A 20,124-nucleotide genomic window follows, 5' to 3' on the forward strand; every position below is an offset into this window, starting at 1 on the left:
TATTCTGGTATGGTACTGGAGTAAAAATAGACTGAAAATGTCAATGGACCACAATAGAAAATGAATGCACAACAGTTTGTATGAAAACAGCACTTACAGGTCTTGGCATGCTAACAAACATAAAAAAGACAACCCATAAGCAATATATAGGTTGAGTATGCCTTATCAGAAATGCTTGGGACTATAAGAATTCTTAATTTCAGATTTTTTCCGATTTTGGAATATTTGCATTATTCTTACTGGTTGAGCATCCCTAATCTCAAAGTCCAAAATCCCAAATGCTCCAATGAACATTTCCTTTAAGTATCACCTCTGAGCATCAGGTCAGTGCTCAAAAAGCTTTGGATGTCAGATTTTCAGAGTAGAGATGCTCAAACCTATAGACGATATCATCCAACTTCTACCTGCCCTGCTTATACACACATAAAGACTGAAATGAAATACTCTAAAATGGCAACAGTAGTCATCTCTAGCTAGTGATATTACTATAAGGGCTTTTTATTTCTTTTATTTCTGATAACCTACATTTTCATATATGTCTACAATAAATTTATCCAATCTTACTTCCTCTTTCAAACTTACCTAACACCAAGTTTAAAAATGTGCTGTTTGTTTTTGTTATTTTTAAACAGAACCCACAAGGACAGAGAGAAAAGAAGGAATAATGGCACATAATTTTGGAAGCAGAAAAGTAAATTGATAAATAATAATCAGCTACAGAGACCCTAGAAAGCCGTATCCTAAGCCAGGGAGGATTTGGGTGGCTGCTGTTTGAAAAGTAGCTAGATACCTGGATCCCCTCTCTTAATCCAGTGGTAGGTAACAACTCATTCAACAGAACCTACCCTCATTCAACAGAAGACTGAAGCTTGTTTTCTCTGCAGAGGGCAAAAAGAAGAGCTTGAAGTTCAATCTACACAACTGGTGATATATAAAAACTGCAAAAATAAGTTAAATGAGAAAGTATCTGATGTGGCTGACATTACAGAAAACTGTGTGGAGAAGCTATTACATAGTGTTAGATAAATTAGAAATTATCACAGAGAAAACTAATTAAAAATTTAAAAGGCAGCAATAACTGCAGCTAAAAGAAGGCTAACAATCGAAATATGGGACAATCCTCAATTGTGAATAATATTTGTTTAGTGTAAACAGTGAATATTTGACCAAGACTTACAAAACAATTTCACTGGGGAGGGAAAACAGAGAGTGGCACTGACCGTCAGTCATCCACAGATAACGGCTAAAATAGAAACAGGGAGATAGGCGAATGCCAGAAGGAAGTTAAAAGACAAAACCGGTTGCTTCTAAGGCAGACTGGGAAAGTTGGATGAGATGGGGCAGAGATCCACTGTACTGTTACAAGCCTTTCAGTACTATTTAAACTACAGGCATGTACTATTGTGCTACATGAAATATTTTATTATTTAGTTAAATATTTAATTTAAAAAACTCAGGGAGAAGCAGAATACCATAGTGATTTAGAGAGCAGGTACTGGAATCAAACTGCCTAGGCTCAAATTTCAGATCCACCACCTACAAGTTATTTATTCAATCCATGTCTGTTTCCTCTTCTCTAAAATGGTGCCATAAATAGATTTTTGTAAAGAAATAAGGTAGGCTGGGAGCAGTGGTTCATGCGTGTAATCCCAGCACTTTGGGAGGCTGAGGCAGGTGGATCACATGAGGTCAGAAGTTCAAGACCAGCCTGGACAACATGGTGAAAGCCCATCTTTACTAAAAATACAAAAATTAGCCAGGCATGGTGGCACTTGGAGGCCTGAAACTGGGAGGCAGAGGTTGCAGTGAGCCGGGATCACCCCACTGCACTCCAGCCTGGGTGACAGAGCAAGGTTCCGTCTCAAAAAAAAAAAAAAAAAAAAAAAGGTAACACATGGGGCTTGGCAGAGAATAAGTATCAAAAATGTTAGCTATTTATTTTTGATGGGCTGCATAGAAACAATTAAGAGGGTATATGCTGGAGGCATTCAGATAGCTGGCTAGATGTATCACAATATCCTATAATACTGTTAAGATGTCACAGTATTGTAGAATATCACAGTTCCTACTTGGAGTAATGAGAGATGCATTCACAGGTTCCTTTCACCTTCCCAGCCCAAACTTGAAGGTTCCCTTTTTACTCTCTCCTCTACCTAATTCAGCAGTGTTCTCATGACTAAAGTACACTAATTCTTAATCTCTATTCCAACTACATTTCATATTTGAAAACCAAGATCTCATTAAACTCAGTAGGCATTCAACAAATGCCTACTGAACACTTGTTATCCTAGCCCTAGACCAAACCAGCTTCTTCACCTCAAAAGGATTACAATTTAGATGAGAAGATAAATACACAAGTACTAGACAGTAGTAGATAAAAGTGCCATTAGACAATCAAAGAGATTCTACCTGATGAAGACTGGAAAACAAAAAAAAATCTGTACTAGTACTACTTAATATCCATTAGGATGGCTATTATCCAAAAAACAGAAAGCTAGGAAATGATGAAAATGTTTATGGAAATAGGCTTTAGACTAGGTGGTACTTATGGACAAATTACAGGGAGATCTGAGTCCTCTGGACTCAGAATTATATATAAAATTTTGTATGTATACGCTTTCCTGAAGAAGTGGTATAGTTTTTATCAGTTTTCTAACAGATTTCTTCCCCTCCAAAAACCAGGGCTAATAGATTCCCAAGCAATCTCTCCTGAATTAGACATTTGCTGATCCTAATTTTTCCCTACGAATGATTCACATAATAAAGTCCTTGATTTATACAGTAATGGAAAAGTATCAAACAGATCACTAGCTATAGTAAATGTACTGCCTACCAAAAAAATGAATCACCATATACCCCATCTTGTTTATAGAATATAGAATCTGCTGATTCCATATTATTATACTTCTACTTAGTATCCAACAGCACATTAGAAAAGAGGTTAGCCAGAATGTTTAGATAGCATATGGTGTAGAATGCATTTCCTTGGAATGAAATAAACCAAATATTTTAGAAGAGATTTCAGCTTGCAATACTGGCCTTCTTGGTATTAAACTATAAAATTAAAATTCTACATGAATCTCACTTTACTTTGCCATCTTGGGAGAAGAGTAAAAAGAAATTAGCATTCCATTTATAGCCTAGCAAAAGAAAACACACACACACACACACACACACACGATACTTTATGGGAACTTACACATTTTGTTGTAAAAGGCAAATTAAGCTCAAGACAACAATAAGAGTACGTCACCTTAGAAATTTACAGGTAGGAGAAGTCAATATATACTCTCTCTTAAATAGTCATGCCACCCTTATACGTACTCAAGAATTTTGGTGTCCTTAATTGTACTAAAATGACAGGTTGTCACAGAAATGCTAGTCTACAATGCAGTTATTACTATGTCTGATTTCATTTTTTTTAAAAAAAAGCAAAAATGTTCATATAGAATGTACACATGTGAACAAAATGTCAGCATGCTGACACTGTTCTGCTGAAATCTATAATCAAGCTATCACTTGATACTGAGGTAAACTATGGTTAAGGAAACAGGCATTGGTGTCAGATCTGGGTTGAAACTTGAACTATCTACCAGAGTATAGCATTAGTTGTGAGTATTAAATGGAGCTGATTCATGTAAAGTGCTTACAAGAGTGCACAGTATATAGTAAGCTCTCGATAAATGCTACTTATTACTCCCAAACCTACTCCCCAAATTTCTTTCTTGCTGGTAGAAGCTCAACTTTGTTCAGCTATATATTTTTCTTGGGCATACACACTCAAGAGTTAGTGATTCCACACCCATCCCCATGATTAGCCAAAGTTTATCCATTTTTCACACAGTGAAGTCAAGCCAGTAACTAACTTAAGAAAGGGCAAACGACCCAATTCTGGTCAATACAATATAAGAAAATTCTGCTGTGGTAACAGAAGATGTTTCTTTGTTCTGCAAAAAAGACATCCAAGAAGATGTCTTCTGGACGTCATCAGGTGCACAGTTCCAAAGTGGTCATCCACTTATCCACTAACCTTGGGTAAAATGCTAAAACCTCTCTGAGTCTCTATTTCTTCTCCTATGAAACCTGGCAAACCTTTGCTGGGTTTTTATGACAGTTAGAAGTAATGCAAATATAGTGAGAGCTCAGTATATGATGGCTACTTCTAATATGCTGCTTTCATATACAGAATAAAATGCTTTAAAACAAAGTAAACATATACAAAATATTTCCTAATCATCTAAATCTTCTTAGTCCCTCCTGTTGCTGCCTGTGGTAAGATCTCATTTACCCTGCCCTATTTTCTTTGGATGGGCAAACATCTCAGCTGAGTAGTCTAGATCTGCTTTGCTTAGATGATGCATTTTGCTTGGTCATTACCTAGCACAGAAACAATTAAAATAAAGGACTACTGCACTACTGAACTATTTTAGTCACGTGGTCATAGCAACAGACATGTCAATCATCGATTCTCAACGTATGCTACTTTCTTAAAGAAAATGTCCAAATCATAGCCTTCGAAAGCCTTGCAGGCCCTATAGCACAACTGATCTACAGTGGGTCAGTCAGTTACTCTATTCAAGGAATTTGGAAAGAGATTACAGAAATGATGGTGGGCACTTAAACTGAACTGACAGAGCATCATGCATAAAGGCCTGAATCACCAATGAAGCAAGGCAAGCTGACATTGAGAAAGAAAAGCCAGGAGTAAACAGATTGATAATCACAAGTCTACACAGAAAAACAAAGTAAATAAGAGAAAGAAGACAAACAATAGGAGCTCTAGAAGAAATAGATGGAATAATTATGGTTTCCCCATAGCCCTGCAGCACTTTATAAGTGATGTTCTATCCTTTTAATAAATCCTACTTTTACTACAGCTTTCTACATGTTTGTTTCCACAGGTAAATGAGAACTCGAAGGACAGTATCAATGTGATCAGTTATCAATGTATAAGCACTTAATAAGAACCAGGCCTAAAAGAGTATCTGTGTTTTGGCAGAAATACCATACCATTAACTCTATCAAAGAAGTTCCCTCTCTCCTTGTTATAGCACTGCTGTCAAAAACTCATATGTCTACAAAAAACAGGCAGGTGAGAAAAGAGGACTAGCATCTTAAGGCTTTTTTCTTTAGATTCTGACATTCTTTATTTTCATATTAAATGGATAAGCATTTTCCTCCTTTACACAAATACACAATATCTGCTTTCTCCCATTTTTCTTGGTCTTTTGTCTTCTGCTTTCCATAGAGATAAGGGTACAAGAAAAAAATGACAACTAGAGATGATGCAAATACTAAGGGACATTCAGCCTTGCTAAGATGTAGGGGGGATAGTGACAAAGTAGGAAGCAATTTCCTACCTAAAAAGAACAATTATTACTACCTAAAAAGAACAATTATAGTGTTAGATAATTGTCACTACATAGGGTTTAACTTCCAATTTTAAAGAGAAAACAAACATCTAGTTTTGTCTGTAAAGTCTCTTGATTTCAAAATTTTGCCATAAGTTTTTCTGCTAAAACAATGTGGGTCAGTTCACTGGCTGCCAACTTGCAATCCTACTGTAGGCTCTAGTGTTCTTTTATAACTTCCTAGATTTCTAGCTTCCTTAGGTATGTTTATTTAACATCTATAATATGCAAGGCCTATAATTACATACTAGGCAAATCGCCACCAAGATTGAACCTCATTTATTTTTCTATTCACAGGTTATTTTAAATTCAACATGTTATTCTTCAGAGACAACTTAAAACCAGTATTATTAATTAACATCTTACCAATTATATGCCAAATCATACTACCTACTCTGAAAGGACCATAATTTAAACTCTTTGAAGTTAACTGTCTAGGGTAGGTTGAAAACTGTTTACAGATGCTGTGTCAATTATAGAACTACCACTCTGGTCTCTGGGTCTTTGTTTATGCTGTTCCTTCAGCCTGTAAGGGCTGCCACCTCTTCTTCTAAGAAGCTGCCTTATATATTATTTCCTGATCATCTCAAACTTACCCCCTCTGAGCTTACTGCAAACATTACTGAAATCATGCCTTTATTGTTTACGTTCCCAAAGACACTACAAATACCTTAAGGATCAGCCCTATATAGAATTTTGGATTGCATGTCCAGAAACTAAGTATGATTAAATGTGCCATGTGGCAAATACTGAGAATCTGTTTGATTCAGCTGGCCACTACTTCCCAAGCAGGCTACCATGTGCCTGGCAGCTAACAGATGCCAATTTCTTCACCCATTCTTCAATAATATAAGTGGTGAGAAAGATAGTCTCTACATTCTCAATAAATCTATTGAGAGAATGATACAAATTAAAGATTTGTTAAGCAAATTAATATATGTATACAAATACATACATGCACTTCAGTTCATTAACATAGTTGTGTGTCTTTAGGAGACTCAATTTCTCTTAAGTCTTGGTGTTTTTGTCCAACTAAATGCAGATGATGCCAACTTTACTAGGTTATGTGAGAAGTGAATGAGAAATTCTAGGAAGTGCTAAGACAATGGCGTATGTCATAGCTAATAAAAATGCTGCCAACACCTTTTAAGGAAACCAAAACTCCAAAGGTAGTTCCAACTAACAAATTTTTAAATCCTGGATATTTGTGTGAAAGAGGAAACAGTTCAATAAACGTACTTAATGTATACAGTTTACAGTAATCCAAATAGTTGATTAGTTTTATGAAACTACAGTTTCTACCAAGCTCAGAGAAAAAATACCATCGTAAATTCACACTTTGTAAAACAAATAGTCCAAGGATTGTCATGTGTTTTCGGCATGGCAAAACAAAAACCTGTATGTAGGTGCAAGTCAGAAGCGGATAAATTTTGGCTCGGTATTAGAAAAAAAGTCCAAAGTTTCTAAATACTTAGTATTTCCAAATACTTTCCACAGCTTCACATGCAGAATGCCATGTCTCAAAAGGTTCACGTCCTAATACCCAGAACCTATGAATATGCTGTTACATGGCAAGAGGGAATTAAGGTTAAAGATGGAATTAAGGTTTCTACTCAACCTTGAGATGGGGAAAATATTCTGGATCATCCAGATGAGCCCAATGTAATCACAAGGGTCCTTGTAAGTGGCAGAAGGCAGGGGGGAGTATTAAAAGTGATGTAATGTGATAAAGACTGAACCAGTCATTGCTGACTTCGAAGCCCATGAGTCAAAGAATCTTTGAAACCTCTAGAATCTGGAAAACGTAAGGGAATGGGGTCTCGAGCCTCCAGAAAAGAATGCAGCTCCTACCAATAGCTTGATTTTAGCCTAGAAGATCCATTTTGGACTTCAGACCTCCAGAACTATGAGATGTGAATTTGTGTTGTTTTAAGCCACTAATTGGTGGTAATCTGTTGCAGCAGCACTAGAAAACTAATTTGGCTTTCCCTGAGATGCAGTGCCTTCTTCCTGACAGATGGTATTCAAACTGGGTTAGACAAGTTGTTCATGGTATATGTCTAGGGGATGGGCAATAGGTAAAAAATATCATGAGGATGCAGATAAGGATTGCTTGCCTAAGTGAGTTCCTAAAGGCATTAAACTGGGCCTACGTATACTCTTTTTTTTTTTTTTTTTCTAAGACAGGGTCTCACTCTGTCACTCAGGCTGAAGTGCAATGGTAGGATCATAGCTCACTGAAACATCTAACTCCTGGGTTCAAGGGATCCTCCTGCCTCAGCCCCTGGAGTAGCGGGGATGCCAGCACGCCTGGCTAATTTTTTTTTTTTTTTCAAGTAGAGGCAGGGGTCTCACTTTGTTGCCCGGGCTGGTCTCCAACTCCTGGGCTCAAGCAATCTTCCAGTCTTGCCTCCCAAAGTACTGGGATTACAGTCATGAGCCACCACATGCACATTTTTGTGTGTAACCATTTATGGTACCTTCTCTGTATAGAGAGTCTGCAGCATTTTCAAAGATTCTCAAAAGGATCTGCTTGATAAACAAGATTAAGAACACTCTTCCCAGATTATATCTAATACTAAACTTTTAGTATTCCATGATAAAATAAAACATCAAAACTCATCCAACATTTGTAAAATGCAGATTCCTGAGCCCCACACTAGATCAGACCAAATCTCTACGAGCCGTAAAAAAATTTAATTTCAACAAACCTGGAGGAGGGAAGAGAGGGAATTCTGCACACACTGTTAAAGCACCTCTGCTCCAAGGGATATGTTATGAAACATTACACCAAAAAAACTGAAATAAATTGTTCCCATTACGGAATCTTTAGGAATCCCAATACATTCATCTTACTATATGACTTTGTGTGATTTTTTTTTTCTTTCTGGGCCTCAGGTAGCTCAGAATATGAAGGCAATGTCTATTAGACCTATTTAAATTAAAATTCATTCTGTAGAGTGCCAGGAACGATGATTGGCAGGTAATAGTCACACTAAAAAACGTCAGTCCTATTCTCCATCCCTGCCTCCCTCCAACCCTCTCCCCAAATAAGGAAAAATAATACCCAGTCTGCCATTTTGCATACTGTTAAATACTGCAAGAATTGTGTTAATCGATCAATATCATTACTAAACGACAATTTTCTATAATAAACTTTTTGGTATGATTTATCTCCTAAATGTTCGCTCTTTCAAGCGAATATTTGCTTGAAACATTCTCCTGGACCTTTGTCTGTGATGCCGTAGGAATTTACAAATTTAAGTCTTCCACGAGTCATGGCGTGGGGTAAAAACTCGACTGGCCTCAATGAAAACACCTCCCAAGAGAGAGGCCTAGAGAACGAGTAAGAACTCCCAACAGTGGCTTTTCAATCTCGGCAACCTTGGGCAGCTTTTTCTCGTATGAGACGTTTGACAACCCTAAAGAAACCTGAGCCTTGACTGGAAAGGGGGCTGAGGGAGGAGAGTTTGGGAACCCTCTCCGCGCCTCACAAATAACTCAAATTCCAAGGCAAGGTCACAAAGTCATACAAACCAGGAGGCCTAGGGTAGGGTCGGGTTCTCCCAGCTGCCAAGAAAGCCCTCCACAGCATGCATTAGGCCGAGTCAGCGGACCCCACCCAGGGAAAGAGGGAAAGGAATAGGGAGCCCGCGCACCTCAACACCCAGACGCAGGTCCTCAATCAAGACTGCCCTTGTCCCAGGCCCATCACTCAGCTACACAGAGAAGCTGAGCGAGCCCCGGCCACTCACCCCGAAGCCACTGCGTGCTGTGAAACCATCTCCAATAAGCTCCGCGGCTTACAGACCACCCAAGAGCCCCCTTCACCAGTCCTACGCTTCGGCAACCAGGGAAGCCCACAAGATAACGCAGTAGCCGCGGATCACAGCCTAGCCTCCAGGAGGCCGCCATCTTCACGGCCTTCTCACCGGCTGCCCGCAGCACAGCCTGATGTCCAGCATCAAGGCCCCGCCCCCCACATGGTTGGCCGCGCCCCCAGACGATCGAGGTGCCTTTAGGTCTCTCAGACTTGAAGCCCTCCTAGTCCCGCCTCCAACCACATTGGCCACGCCTCCCGGGCAGTCAGGTGCGCTGCTGGATACCCCAGCCGGAGGGGCCTTATCAGACCCCTCCCACCCTGTTCGCCCCGCCCCCGGGCTGCCCTCAGCGCCGCCTGATTGCATTTGCGGCCTTGCTGCCTCAACCCAGGCTGAGCGCCGCGAGCAAAGCCGTGCGGAGATTGGAGGCCGCGTGGGTCCCTGGTCTAGGCCATGTCTGGCTGTGACGCTCGAGAGGGAGACTGTTATTCCCGGAGATGCGGCGCGCAGGTAGGGGCGGGGCCACCGGTCCCGGGTATTCCCAGGAGTAGAGGCCTAGACGGAACCCGGCGGCGGGAGCTGGGCGCGGGGTCGCGGGCCGGGCGTTTGGGTGCGGGGCGGGGCTTCGGGCCGGGCAGTTTGCGACCCTGGCGCACCGCGGCCTTCGCGTTGGGAAGCAAGGCTGCGGCCCCAGGCGATCAGTGGTCCCTGGCGGGGCGCTCTGACGGCGGAAGCTGGGCGCCAAACGTTGGAAAGAAGCAAATAACGGAGAGAGGATAGCGTTTGGGTGACCTCAGCGGGTATTTATCAGGAAGACAGGCCAGAGAAGGAATCGTGAAGCTCCGAAGTGGAGCTGGGGCGAAGACCGCGCTCCCCGAGCTTCTTTTCTGCGCCCTGACCAGTCAGGCGTTTGGGGAGACGTTTGGCACTCGGGAGACATTTGCCGAACCTGAGCTGTGCCTCGGCTACCAGCGCTTTGCCTTTGAACAGTTGCTCCTTGCCTATCTCCCTTTAGATGAATTGTGGGATGATCATGGGAACGATTCTTCCTTAAGCCGAAGTCAAAGGGAAATCCACCCTCACTCTGCATGTAGTTTTCGGTCATTTACACAAACCAACAGTTTCATGGAGCACCTCCGCACTCAGAGATAGCGGTACATAAGACAGATGGCCCAGGGTCTGGAGAAGTAGACGAATAAGCAGTTTCAGCACAATATGATAAACCCCACCTAAGAGGCAGGGAAATCTCTCAAAATTATCTCCCTTATTCCCCCTATCTTATTCCTCCCATGTATATCTTTCTTAGGGTTGAAAATCCTAATTAAAAAGTAGTAACTAGCAGGAGATTTCATTGCTAAGTATTTGTCAACCACTGTCTTGTTTGAATAAGTGACTTCCCCAAATTAGCAAAGACTACTCTGAAAATAGAATGGTGGATAGGCAAGATTGGATGGGAGAGAGAAGATCTTGGAGACAGGACAGATAATTGGAGATCGTTCCTAGGCAGGTGTGTATGGAGAAGTGTTCATGCCCTCAATCAGTAAATCTTAGTGTAATGTGAGCATCAGAGAGAGTCTTAAGGGACCCCAGAAAAAACTAGGATTCTCATACCAAACATAGCCCACAGACAGCTTGATGGACAAGCATGTTTCGTTTGCCTAACTCAATGTTCATGAAAAATTTGAGCCAGCGTTTCTTTTTTTTTGACACGGAGTTTTGCTCTTGTTGCCCAGGCTGGAGTGTAATGGCATGATCTCGGCTCACTGCAACTTCTGCCTCCTGGGTTCAAGCGATTCTTCTGCCTCAGCCTCCCAAGTAGCTGGGATTACAGGCGCATGGCACCACGCCCAGTTAATTTTTGTATTTTTAGTAGAGATGGGGTTGCACCATGTTGGCCGGCCTGGTGTCGAACTCCTTACCTCAGGTGATCCACCCGCCTCAGCTGCCCAAAGTGCTGGGATTACAGGTGTAAGCCACCACGCCCAGCCAAGTCAACATTTCAAAATCCAGAAGCATTTCAGCTTCTTTTAAAACCTCAGAACATACGGTGACATCGGGCCCTTATTTTTTCATGGGATCTGGATTGCGGTTGCTAGTGAACACTACCTTTACCGAGGGTGCTGGCCAGGTTACCACAGCTTCCACTGCTCACACTGGCTTTGAATATCCAGTTAAATACATGAGCCCCTCTAGATATTTGTATTTGTCTGGTTTTTGTACAAATACATAAAAACAGCAATAAGAAAAATTTTAAGAAGTCATAAAATTTCATTGTAGTTTTAGGGGGTCATGGGCAATTGAAAGAGGCAGTCTCTTTGGCCTTAAGGAAGGGGAACGTTCAACTGTAAGTGATTAACTCAACAAATATTTAGTGAGTGCCTACTATGTGCCAGGCATTGTGGATTTAAGAGTGCAAGCTGCATCTGGTTCCTTCTCCCCTAGAACATGCTGTATAGTGGGAGAGACAAATTAGCAAAGAGACAAGGATGGTATGACAATATGACATAGTATGACATATGACAATATGACTTAGATGGGAAAGTTCAAGGTAGTTTAGGAGCATACACTTGAATGGGTTAGAGAATACCTCAGGACAAAGTGAAAGTATCTACTGAGGCCTAAAGGATTAGGAAGACATAACCACATGCAATGAAAGTAAAGATATTCCACGTAGGGGAAGTAGCATGTACACAATCTCAGGGTTGTCTCTGATTATAGACATGGTGTGTTCCCATATTAAGTTTGGTGTTCTGGAACATAAAGTAGGGGCCAGAGACTTGAGAAGAGATGAAGCTAAAGAGAAAGGCTACTGAGAGGTGAAGCCAGCTGGGCTTCTGGGTCGACTGGGGACTTGGAGAACTTTTGTGTCTAGCTAAAGGATTGTAAATGCAACAATCAGAGTTCTGTGTCTAGCTAAAGGTTTGTAAATGCACCAATCAGCTCTCTGTAAAATGGACCAATCAGCAGGATGTGGGTGGGGCCAAATAAGGGAATAAAAGCTGGCCATCCTAACCAGCAGCTGCAACCGGTTAGGGTCACCTTCCACTCGGTGGAAGCTTTGATCATCCGCTCTTCACAATAAATATTGCTGCTCCTCACTCTTTGGATCCGCACTACCTTTATGAGCTGTAACACTCACTGCGAAGGTCTGCAGCTTCACTCCTGAAGTCAGCAAGACCACGAACCCACCAGGAGAAACCAACAACTCCGGAACCGCCACCTTTAAGAGCTGTAACACTCACTGCGAAGGTCTGCGACTTCACTCCTGAAGTCACCAAGACTGCGAACCCACCAGAAGGAAGAAACTCTGGACACATCTGAACATCTGAAGGAACAAACTCCGGACACACCATCTTTAAGAACTGTAACACTCACCGCAAGGGTCCACGGCTTCATTATTGAAGTCAGCAAGACCAAAAACCCATTGGAAGGAACCAATTCTGGACACACTAGGACCAGACCTAAAGGGCCTGCTAAGCAAATCTTAGATTTTTAAACTAAGGGCAATGAGATAATCAGCAAGGCGACTGAAGAAAGCCTGGGGATTGCTGGCTAGAGTTAAAAAGACTAGAGGCATGGAGACAGACTAGAAAGCCATGGCAAGAATCCAGGCAAGAGATGCTGGAGGTCTGAGTAAGGGAGTAAAATCAGAAGGTCTTGGCTGTTGATTAGATGTGTGTAGTGAGAAAAATCAAGAATGACTTTTAGGTGTGTGATCTAGTGATTGGGGCCTGGTGGTCCACCAGAAAGAGAATACAGGAGGAAGAAGCAGTTTATCATGGGCGTGTTGTGGACATGTTGAGTTTGAGGTACAGCCTCAGCATGTGGTACTATACACTGGGTGTATTAAGCAGGGTTCTCTAGAGGGACAGAACTAATGGAATTATATGTATATATATGGGGAAGTTTATTAAGCATTAACTCACATGAACCCGAGGTCCAACATTAGGCCGTTTGTAGGCTGAGGAGGAAGGAGAGCCAGTCTGAGTTCCAAAACAGAAGAACTTGGAGTTTGATGCATGGGAGAAAGATGTAGGCTGGGAGGCTAAGCCAGTCTCCCTTATCACATTTTTCTGCCTGCTTGTATTCTAGCCACCCTAGCAGCTAATTAGATTGTGTCCATCCAGATTAAGGGTGGGTCTGCCTTTCCCAGCCCACTGACTCAAATGTTAATCCTCCTTTGGCAGCACCCTCACAGACACACCTAGGATCAATACTCTATCCTTCAATCAAGTTGACACTCAGTATTAATCATCACACTGGGTATTGCTTTCAAGCTAGGAGAGAGAACTGGATTGGAGATAAAGATTTGGAAGACTTGCTCACCAAAACCTTCCCTCTCAAGACCTGTGCATTATTTATTATTCTGTCTTTGATAAACACTCTTTTCTGAACCCATATTATTTGCCTCCCTCTGTAGCCCTTTCAGTAATTTTTGTTATCCTTTGCAGTAACTTTCCCAAGTAATTTATGTTTCATATACTTTCTTCTTGTATTCTAAAGATTCTTCAGGCGTCAAGTGTGTTATTTTCAGGTCAGATTCAGCTTATAACAATAATCTCTAAACTGGCTTTACAGTTCTGAAATTAAATCCCTACTTACTGGCCCTTGAACTGATTTTTTCTAGCATCAGCAAAAGTCACGGAGTGTTTCCCTAAAAGAGAAAGCATTTACTCAGAAACTGTATATTAAAGTCCAGGCTGAAAAATGCAAACACGAATAAGTTGTTGTTCTTACTCTTCAGAAACTTGGGCAGTTGCAAATGCATATTTATAATTAATATATACGAGTAATGGGCAGTGGGGCATGGGGGGAAAGTACGGAGTTCTGTTAGAGGATGACAAAGTATTTTGCAAGTTTACAGGGAAGGGAAGGTCATTTCATACAGTGACTCATGGAAGACTTTATGGAGACTATGGCATTTTAGATTGGCCAGATGGAAACCAAAAAGAAGATACTAGGGCCAGCATATGCCCTGTTTTAAAAGGCAGCAGTACACAACGCTGATCGTTTTTGCTATGTGGGAGTATTATCAGCCCATTGTTTAGTTTTGCTTTTTTAAAGGAAACTGGAAACTCAGATTTTATATGAAATCTCTTGATTTTAAAATTTAGGCTCAGACTCTTCCTAAGCATTGTGTAGACCAAATAAACAACTTCCTGTGAGCCTGAAGCAGTCCACAAAATACCATAACCTCTGATATAGGATTTTTTTAAATGTAAGAGATATGATCTTAATGCAACCAATGTTTACTGAGCAAAGCATTGTGGTAGGTATAGCTTATACCAACAGCCCATTCCCTACCCTTTAGGGAGCTCTTTTTAGTTGCAGAGAAAAACCAGGTAGGGACTACTTCTGTTTTTTAATTTTACCTTAACTATCACAGTGTCCTATATCTGTTGATGCTGAACAAATATTTGTTCTTTGATATTTCTGCAACACAAGGACATCCAAGACCTTGCCCGTTTTTTTCCTCGACCTCATCAGTGCTGTTCATCTTTACCTCCCCCTCACTCTAACATCCCATTTCCATGGTCATATCCTTCTCTACCCAACCCCTACCCCTTTACCATACACTCTTTTGGGTATATTCAACTATATGAATTAGTGTCTCTACAAATATTCTGGTGTCCTACTGCAGCTGGCCTCTGAGTAGCATGTGACAGTCCTCTGGGGAGTTTCCTTTTACAATCCCCCAAGTAGCTGTTCCAGAACCTCACCATTTCACCTCATCCTTTACCCCACACCTGTTTCAAAGGTGACCTTTCCTCCAAAATCACAAAGAAACTGAAAGCTATTAGGTGTGAACTTCTTAATTTCTTCCTCTTCCCACATGCAGTATAATGTAAAGGTTAAGGACCAGGATCTAGAATCAGACTGCCTGGGTTCAAATTCTGGCTCTGCCACCTGCTATCTTGGTGGCCTTGGACAAGTTACTTAATCTCTCTTAGTACAATAGGGTTGTTATAACGATAAAGTAAAGTAGTCCATATGAAGTCTTTAGAAAAATGCCTGACACAAAATAAGCACTCAATAAAGAAATGTTAGCAATTCTTATTATCAGTGGTATTATTACATATTTAATATTACATTGTTAATATTATTACATACTTACCTGCATCTTTACCTTTCCTCCCATTCCTGTTTTTCTAATACCGGCTTCTCTATCTCGACAAAGTCTGACCTCTTAGACCTCTGCTCTCCTATATGTTTAATCTCTCCCTGTCTCCTAATGTTACCCCTTAGCATGTAGTAGAAAACTGTCTGAATTAACCAGTTTTCCCTTCTTTTTCCCTGTCTGGCCGTTCTTTATAGCAACACTATTGAAAGAGTCATTAGAACTCCATGCCTCCAAGTTTCATTTACTTCTGAATGAAAGTGAGTGAAGCCCACTGTGGTCTTGCTTCCGCACCTAGTCTATTGAAACAGTTGTTACTTAAGGTCATGGTTGACCTAATTTACATATGGAGTTGGCCTAGCCAAACCTTTAGCCAGGATGAATGAACCCTGCCACCCATTTCTTTGGGCCAGCGTTGAGCAGCTGAACATTGCTGGAGAATGTTGCACAACTTTGTTGTCTGGCCTTGCTTCATGATTTCAACCTCAGATCGGCACTTAATGCTGCCCAACAACCCTTCTTTGTTTCTTTAGTAGTTTGCTGTTCCACTTCCGAAGATGACTATCTTATACCTTTTATTCTCTTGTCAGGCCTCTCATACCCTGTCGCCATACTCTCAGCTGATGACTTGATGACTTTGTTTATATTTAAGACAGTAGAAGTCATTGGGTAATGAACTTCCTTGCCTTCCTACCAGAAAACCTACCAATCTGCTGGAATGTAAACCCAGCTTCTCTCTCTTATTTCATGAAATGGAAGAAGCCCAGTTCCTCCACTAGAGCTCAGGATCTCCAAGCCCTCTCACCTTCTATAATTATTTCTCTCCCTCTCCCCATGTCTCCTATTAGGAATCATTTCCTTTCTGGTAAGACTGTTCTTATCAGCTTTCAAGCCCTTCCATATCTGGCCCCTACAAGTTTATCTTCTGCCACCCTCAGCACTTCCTCACTCTGCTCTAGCCAGCTGATCTTCTACCTGTGAAGTACTTCCTCACTTCAGAGCCTTCACACTTGCTGTTTCCTCTGCCTGGTGTTCTTGCCTCTCCCAGCACAAAACCTTGCACACGCACACATACTCATTCATCACACGCTGACTTAGATCATGTCTTTTAGGTCCTAGATTAAATGCCACCTGATCAGAGAGGCCTTCCTTGACTGCCTTAATCAAAGTTGATCCCTGCCATTTTTCTCCAAGTTCCTTGTTTGTTTCCTTCCTGGCACTTTTTACAATTTATTTGTGAATTCTTCTGTTTACTTTTTAAAAACTCCTCCCTAGAATGTGAATTCTTTTAGGTCAGGCCCTGGGAATTCAAGTCTAGTTTATGGCTGAATTCCCAGGGCCTAGAATAGTGTTCAGCACATGGTAATATTTCTGACCCACATCCCAGGGAATGACATCCACTCAGCTACTCAGCTGAGCACACACTTGGGAGTCTTTGAAGCCTTCCTTTCTCTCCTTCAGTTTTCTCACCCCAAGTCCTTTATCTTCCAAATGCATCTTCAGAGTCCCTGCCTTCCCACTTCCTTTTTAAACTCTTTCAGCAGCCTCCCTGCTCGGCTGGGCTTTTGCTTTCTTGGCCACTGCCTTTCAGCCTCTTTCTTTTACTGCCATTGTGCAAGTGTTTCAAAAACAGACTCTTATCACATATCTTATGTTTCAAACTCCCTGGTGGTTTTCAGTCATCCATAAAATACAGGCCAAAGCCCTGTGCATAGCATGGAAGACCCTTTAGACTTAGCCTCCCTTTTACCTCCATCCTGCAGAACGTAATTTATAACCACTTCCGGCTACTAAGCATTCTCTCTGACTGAAATGCCCTTTCTCCTCTTCATCTACCCAGCATATACTCCCACCGTCCTTCATTAAGACAGACATAAACAATACTACATAGAACAAACTACTGGTGTTAATTCAGAAGTCTGGAGATCACTGATCCAGATTATTAATAGAAGGAGACTGATGCCCAGAAAGTATCACTGACTTACCTTAGGGCACACAGCTAGTGGGGGTCAAAGCTAAAAACAGGCTCCATGTCTTCTGATTTCTAGTCAACACTTGACTGATAAGGAGGAGGAGGAGGGTTTTTAAGTGCAGTGAAGGTAGAAGGGAGAGCTGGGACATTCAAGTAAAGAAAACCAAGATGCACAGAGAGACAAGTGCAACAAATGTGCAGAGTGAAACGAAGACCAAGGACAGAAAGTACAACACATCCTTACTGTGCCTGCATTCAGTCCCTTCCTGAGGCCAGTGTCAGGAAAATAAGTGAAAGACTTTGAAGCAAACAAAAAGAGTATTTACTGGGTGTCTTGGAGTTATCATTATGCTATTTTACAACTGTCAGTTGTGAAATCCTGACAGTTACGCAGGTGATTATTGTTTATGGAAATGCAAGTTGTGTTCAGTGGAGATTCATTATTGTTAACCTGTGGACAGTGTCCAATTTTGCTAAGTCAGGATTCCTCATTACTTATATATGTATATTTTGAATTCTCCTTTTGAATCAGTTGTAACATCTTACTAGTCTCCCCATTTATTGATGAGTTAGTAATAGCTTTCATGCATGTTATTTTATACTTGTATGAGAGTCTCCCAGGAAAACATGTATGTATCTGAGGAATATATGCCTGTATTTGCTTAAATTGAAAGAAAAGATGGGGGAAGGGATTAGAGCCATTGTTGGCTGTGAGTAGTATCTCAGAGACAAGCCAGGCTGATTTCCTTAAAATAACTAGATTGAAAAATTGGAAAAATAATGTACCGAATCAAAACTTATTAGACGTTAATGATTTTGATATGTATAAAATGCTGTTAAATGTGTTTCCTCCTCACTGTATAACCTCTACTATAAATAGTTGATTGTAATCAATCTTTAGATACACATTTCAAAATTATTATTATAATTAAAAACCAGATCTAACAATAATAGGAAAGTAATATTGACATTCGGTAGAGCACTAGATACCAACTAAACCTTTCCTTCTTGTCAATTCTTGTTAAAATATATGTTCTGGCAGTTCCTTTCTTCTGGACAGTTTAAATGACTTCATTTTCACCGAGTATATCTCTGTTGGTGCCTGCTAAGTGATAATTCTCTTTGAAATTTTAATTTTATGGGTCTCAAGGATTGAAAATGTATTAACAGCAGCTGCCTTGTCATTGTTATTACTGTAGCTTGAAGCTGGCTAATTGCTGTAATACTCAGCACTGGAAAAGACAAAAGCGAAAGGGGAGACCTGTAATAAAAGACCATTTTCTGTAATGTTTGCAATTTGCTGTGCAGATTGATAGTTTTAAGGGTTGGAAGACTGCAGGAGTCTTCTCATTAGCTGTACTTTAAGATGATCAAAATATCACTTATATCCCTAAATAAGGAAATAGGAAATTATGCAGGCATAGGTAATTTGGGCTAGATTTCTTAAGGACAAGTATAAGAAATACCAACAGTTTTTCCTTAATAACTCCTGTCGTATTCCCTCCCTAAGGAGATGCCATCTTAACTGCTGCTGGGGGTTTGGGACAAGGACTCTTTCTGGCTACTTCCTGCTGAAAAGGGACATCAAGTGGGGAACAACAGCTAGGGCTCCTCCTGGGGTTGATCTGAGGGTCCTCGGAAGAGTGGCATGTCCATGTGTGGCTCGGTTTGTAGCACCATTTGGTTTGATTGCTTCTAGGCAAGAGGAAATGATTTGAGTCATAGTATTGAGTATGCAAGGTCCAAATATTAATACAAGACATATAAGTAAGAGGGGGCTTAATAAAGACTAACCAATTCCATAAAGAAGACTAGAATTCATTAAAGAGGAATTACAGGCACCTGGGGCTGAAGCCTGCATATTCTTGTAGGCAGTTAATGATTTTGATTTGATCTTTAAGTACCTGTAGATTTTCCTCTGCTTTACTAAAGGTGTTAATCCAGAAGCAGCATGTTTTATTTATAAGTGCACAGGTACCTCCTACTTCAGCTGTAAGGATGTCTAAGCCCTGTCTATTCTGTGTGTTATGCCCAGACCGTTTATTCCCCGAAGAAGACCACCAGAGTCCAGAGTCAAAGCCAAGCGGCAAGGATCTTTACTGCAAGTTCAAACTTGGTCCCTCCGTTCCACAACATACAAGAGGGCCCCGAACAATGCGTGCGCTCGCTTTTTATAGCCCGATGTAAATAGGACTTGTAAGGTTACAGAGGAACAAGGGAATTCTTTAGGTTACAGCATTACAATTGGTTAACATATTAAGTTATACATTTAGCGGTGATCTATTGGTTCCCGTGCTTTCAGCAAAACTACAAACAGCTGTGTCGTTATCAGGGATTTTTCCAGGTGGTGTTTTTCTAAAGTTGAGATATATGGTGGGACGTGTTTGTACTGGGCTCAGGAAATTGAGAGATATGAGAGATTATATGGTGTTTGTACTGGGCCCAGGAAATTGAGAGATATATGTTGTTTGTACTGGGCCCAGGAAATTGAGAGATATATGTTGTTTGTACTGGGCCCAGGACTGAGGAATGTGCCTGATGTCTTTCATTCCCCCCTTTTCTCAGGTATCTCTAGAGCCAATCTTGGGTCTTATAAGTCTGATTCTGTTTCAGCGTGTACAGGTTGGTATTGGGCTCTGAGGACCATGAGCTGTACGGTGTCAAACCTCTCTCTAACAAACTGCAAAATTCTGTTAACAATACAAGGTCCTATGGTAAGCAGAAATAGTAGACTTAGCAGGGGTCCGAGGAAGGGGGCTAACAGAGAAAACATAGAGGAATTCCACCATTGGTCTGCAGCTG

General features: G+C 41.1%; 2 protein-coding genes across 6 annotated transcripts in view; one reads left to right on the forward strand and one right to left on the reverse strand.

Moving 5' to 3' along the window:
* PDHX (pyruvate dehydrogenase complex component X) overlaps positions 1-9,598 on the reverse strand; it is a 94,203-nt gene extending 84,605 nt beyond the window's left edge. For 2 of the 3 annotated variants that reach the window (XM_033207745.1, XM_033207744.1), the window contains exon 1: positions 9,167-9,490. In XM_033207745.1, coding sequence (XP_033063636.1) covers positions 9,167-9,326 — 160 coding nt within the window. In that variant the 5' untranslated portion in view covers positions 9,327-9,490. Of the gene's footprint in view, positions 1-9,166 lie in introns of all 3 variants that reach the window. The other variant, XM_033207746.1, reaches the window with a different exon arrangement.
* APIP (APAF1 interacting protein) overlaps positions 9,479-20,124 on the forward strand; it is a 41,071-nt gene continuing 30,425 nt past the window's right edge. The window contains exon 1 of one of the 3 annotated variants that reach the window (XM_033207749.1): positions 9,479-9,742. In XM_033207749.1, the coding sequence (XP_033063640.1) occupies positions 9,686-9,742 (57 nt within the window). In that variant the 5' untranslated portion in view covers positions 9,479-9,685. The remainder of the gene's footprint in view (positions 9,743-20,124) is intronic. The other 2 variants (XM_033207748.1, XM_033207747.1) reach the window with 2 other exon arrangements.

This window comes from Trachypithecus francoisi, unplaced genomic scaffold (genome assembly GCF_009764315.1).
Source record: "Trachypithecus francoisi isolate TF-2019V2 unplaced genomic scaffold, Tfra_2.0 Lachesis_group8, whole genome shotgun sequence".
In the NCBI taxonomy this organism is placed as follows: Eukaryota; Metazoa; Chordata; class Mammalia; order Primates; family Cercopithecidae; genus Trachypithecus; species Trachypithecus francoisi.